Source organism: Pterocles gutturalis, unplaced genomic scaffold (assembly GCF_000699245.1).
Source record: "Pterocles gutturalis isolate BGI_N339 unplaced genomic scaffold, ASM69924v1 scaffold45542, whole genome shotgun sequence".
Lineage (NCBI taxonomy): Eukaryota > Metazoa > Chordata > Aves > Pterocliformes > Pteroclidae > Pterocles > Pterocles gutturalis.
Genome location: NW_010114440.1, coordinates 1,728 through 5,739, shown reverse-complemented (window position 1 = coordinate 5,739; position 4,012 = coordinate 1,728). Strand labels below are relative to the sequence as shown.

General features: G+C 55.0%; 1 protein-coding gene across 1 annotated transcript; it reads left to right on the top strand.

Moving 5' to 3' along the window:
* Positions 1-678: 678 nt before the first annotated feature.
* Positions 679-4,012, top strand: PIGT (phosphatidylinositol glycan anchor biosynthesis, class T; the record flags this gene model as incomplete). The annotated part of the gene is made up of 10 exons (XM_010074818.1): positions 679-806; positions 1,303-1,403; positions 1,562-1,648; positions 1,911-1,998; positions 2,082-2,179; positions 2,291-2,456; positions 2,561-2,761; positions 3,280-3,445; positions 3,582-3,665; positions 3,801-4,012. Coding segments are annotated over 10 exons (1,331 nt in total), but the record flags the coding sequence as incomplete, so codon positions are not given.

Genomic DNA, 4,012 nt, shown 5'->3' with positions numbered 1-4,012 from the left:
CGAGTAGGTACCCTGGCCGCTGGTTTGTCCCTCCGGGTCCCCTCTGTGGCCACTGCTCTGGGTGCTGTGTAGTGTGGGGTGTGCAGGGGCCTCCTGATTGGGAAATGTCCGCTTGAATAAAGAGCCTGCAGCCCCAGGAGCAGCTCTAAGGAAAAGCAGAACATAGCCCTGCTCAGTGCACGGGCAGGATGTGGTGCTGAGGGCAAACCCTTGCTCACTTAAAGGAGCGAGTAATTCCCTCATGGGCTGTGTGCTGACAAACCCCTCGCTGCACTGACATGGCAGGGCTATATCTGGCTGTATCTTAATCTCTCCTCCATGACTCACTTCCTTTGACTCCCATCCAATACCTGTCACCATCTCCCTTAGCACACAGCCCCGGCTGAGCAGCAGCCACTCCACATGGACTCACAGAGCTCTCTTCTCCCTACAAGTGGCCCATTCCGGGTCTGCTGGTCAGGTCAGCATTCAGAGCTGCACCAAGGAGTTGCTTTAGGTCTCACAGCCCCTTCCCCAAACACCGCACATCACCTGGAGAGTGCATGACCAGCAGCCTCTGCCTGCACGGTCCTTGCAGCTTCTGAAAGCCAGCGTGGTCACCCTGGTGTTACTGACCTAATGGTTGTTGTTCCAAGGATTCGAGCTGCTGAGTAATCTCTGGTATCTATTCTCACGCAGTGTTGACAAAGCCTGGAAAGAACTCAGTAACATCCTCTCGGGAATATTCTGTGCTTCTCTCAACTTCATTGACTCGACCAACACAGTCACTCCAACAGCATCCTTCAAACCCCTGGGTTTAGCCAACGGTGAGCCCGGCCTGCACTTGCCTGCCCAACTCTGCCTCTCACTCTTGCCTCTAGCTTTAGTTCTGCTTCGTGCCACTGTGGGGAGTCCGGGGGCAGGTCCTGCAAGGACTCTGGGTCTGGGTGTGTACAACGGGGCCCCTTAACCTGCTCCTGGAAGCATTTCCTCTCCCTATGAATGAGGCTTGGATCAGAACAGAGGAAACCCACAGGCAGTACGAGGCAGATGCTCCCAGGCCCTTGTCTGGTCTCTTTGAAAAGTACAAAACAGGACTGGAGGATTTCAGGCACTAATGAAAAAAATCTGCTAGAATATACCCTTACCTGTTCTTTCCAGATCACTCTGAACAGAGCAGGATCTATTCCTCATTGAGCTTGTGGCATTTCAGGGATATTGAGAGGGTGGTGGGCTGGGGGTACACCAGGGGGTGGAACAGGTCTGCTTCTGTTCCCTGCCTGTAGCTGTAGCAGCGTGTTGACCCTCCACCTCCCTGCCCAGGGACAGATCACCATCTCCTGCGATACGCCGTCCTGCCCCGGGAGGTTGTCTGCACAGAGAACCTCACGCCTTGGAAGAAGCTGCTCCCATGTGGCTCAAAGGTAAACGGCAGGTCCTGCTGCCTCGTTGGACCATTCCCGATGGAGCTGGGCTCCTGACAGCAATCCAGGAGCATGCCCTGGGAAATCTCAGCACAGCCTTTCTCTCAGTGGGAGCAGAGAACAGACCTGGGGCTGAGTTTCTCCTTTTCTCCCTGCAGGCTGGGCTTGCTGTGCTGCTGAAGGCCGAGCGCTTGTTCCACAGCAGCTACCACTCGCAGGCAGTGCACATCCGCCCTGTCTGCAGGGTAAGCGCGAGGCTCGGGGATCCCTCCTTTAACACCCCCAAGAGAAAATCTGAAGCTGCCTTGTGACACTGCAAGGTGACACACCAGTTTGCCCAGCTCCCCTGTAGTGGGTTCCCTTTGTCTAACACAGCTGTCTCCTGCTTCTCTGGTCTCACCTGCATCCTGATGGGATTCTTGCAGTCCTGGTGGAGTTCCAGCTCCCTCCTGGTGTCCTGCTGCTCTGGAAGGCGTGACCAGAGCTGCCTTTCTCTCTCTTGTCCAGGATGCCTCCTGCCTGGCTGTGTCCTGGGAGCTCAGGCAGACCCTCACTGTGGTCTTTGACACCTTTGCCAGCGGCCAAGGAAAGAAAGGTAAGCTGGGCAGCAGTGCACTGTGGTCCCTGAGTGCCCCCAGCCTGCAGCACTCCACTTTCCACTGACTTTGCTTCTTGCAGACTGGTCCCTCTTTAAGATGTTCTCTCGCACACTTACTGACGCGTGTCCTCTGGCATCGCAGAGCAAGGTCTATGTTGACATCTCCCCTAAGAACAAGGTAACGCTTATGGACCAGAGAACAGCCTCCTGAGCACCGGAGGGGCTTGCCCCAGCGCTGACAGTTACTTCAAGGGGCACTTTTCCTTTCACGGTCCATTTGCTTTCTCAGGAAAAGGAGTTACTGGAAGTGACCCCCCCTCCGACATCTGTACACGAAGCTATTGTCCAGGGAGACAAGAGGACCTATGCAGTCTATGACCTGCTGAGCCCCTTGCTCTTCAATACATCTCGCAGCCTCAATGTGCAGCTGAAGTGGCAGCGGCCCCAAGAGAGCTGTGAGCGACCAGAATTTCACTCCACCTGCACTGCTGCTCAGGGGCTCCAAGCCTAAAAATCACCTGGCATCACCCCCATGCCTGTGTGCTTTTCTCTTCTGCAGCGGAACTGCCCACACCTGTACTCCATGCTCAGCGCTACGTGAGTGGATACGGGCTGCAGACCGGAGAGATCAGCACCCTCATCTACAACACCCACCCGTACCGGGCCTTCCCCGTGCTCCTGCTGGAGACTGTGCCATGGTATCTGCGGCTCTATGTGCACACGCTGACTATCATCACGAAGGGGAAGGAAAACAAGCCAAGTAAGTAAACCCTCCCGAGAGCACTGCCACCGGATTCCCTTGGCATGAGCAGTTCATTCCAGAGATGGTTTAGTCCCTCCCTCGGGCCCCAGTGATCACTGGGAAACAAAACATCTTAGGATGCTTTCCTAGCCTTCAGTTCAGCACTCAGCAGATGAGACTTAATAAAATCTGTTTTATAAGAGGCACCCAGACAGTGTTTCAGAATCCAACAAGGGTCTAAACCCAAGTGAATTGATTTTTGTAGTAAAGGAGGCTCCATTTAAAACTGATGACTGGATCTTGTTTTGCATTTGTAGCTTTCCTTATGAACACATGGCTTTCATGGGTCATCAGCTGTAAAAACCAGTCCGATTTAGCTTTAAGACGTACTTTTTGCTACCTGTGCATCTTCATTTGCTGAGAAGACCTCTCCCAGGACAGTGGAAGCAGGAGCACCCACCCCATGGGAGATGTCCAGGCAATGTGAGATTGGACAAGGTCCCCCTGGTGCCACTGACGCGTCTCTTTGGGGTTAGGTTACATCCACTACCAGCCAGCCCAGGACCGGAGACGGCCTCACCTCTTGGAAATGCTGATCCAGCTGCCAGCCAACTCCATCACCAAGATCACAATCCAGTTTGAGAGAGCCTTACTGAAGTGGACAGAGTACACGCCTGACCCCAACCATGGCTTTTATGTCGGGTAACAACATACCTCAGCTCCTTGTCCCCTTCTGGGCCTCGTGTAGCACTTGCTGCCCCGGTCTCTTGTGATGGGAAGAATTCTTGCTGTCTCTTTGCTGGCAGGACTGACACCAGTATGTCCTTTGTCTCCTTAGTTCATCTGTGCTTAGCGCCCTGGTACCCAGCATCATTGCCATGAAGGACGTGGATGTGGAGCAGAGCCCTCTCTTCACCTCGCTGTGAGTGTGCCCGTGCTGGGGAGCGGGGCCGTACCGCAGTGCCTGTGCACTGCCGGCCGCTGGCATCTCATCTGGTGAGCACGAAGCCGCGGTCCTGTGTGGGCTGACGCTCCCTTTCCTGCTTCCACTCTCCAGGTTTCCTTCCTCCGACGGCTCCAGCTATTTTGTGCGCCTGTACACAGAGCCGCTGCTGGTGAACTTGCCGACGCCAGACTTCAGCATGCCCTACAATGTCATCTGCCTGACCTGCACCGTGGTGGCTGTGTGCTATGGCTCCTTCTACAACCTGCTGACCAGAACGTTTCACGTGGAGGAGCCGAGCCGCGGCGGGCTGGCCAAGCGGCTGG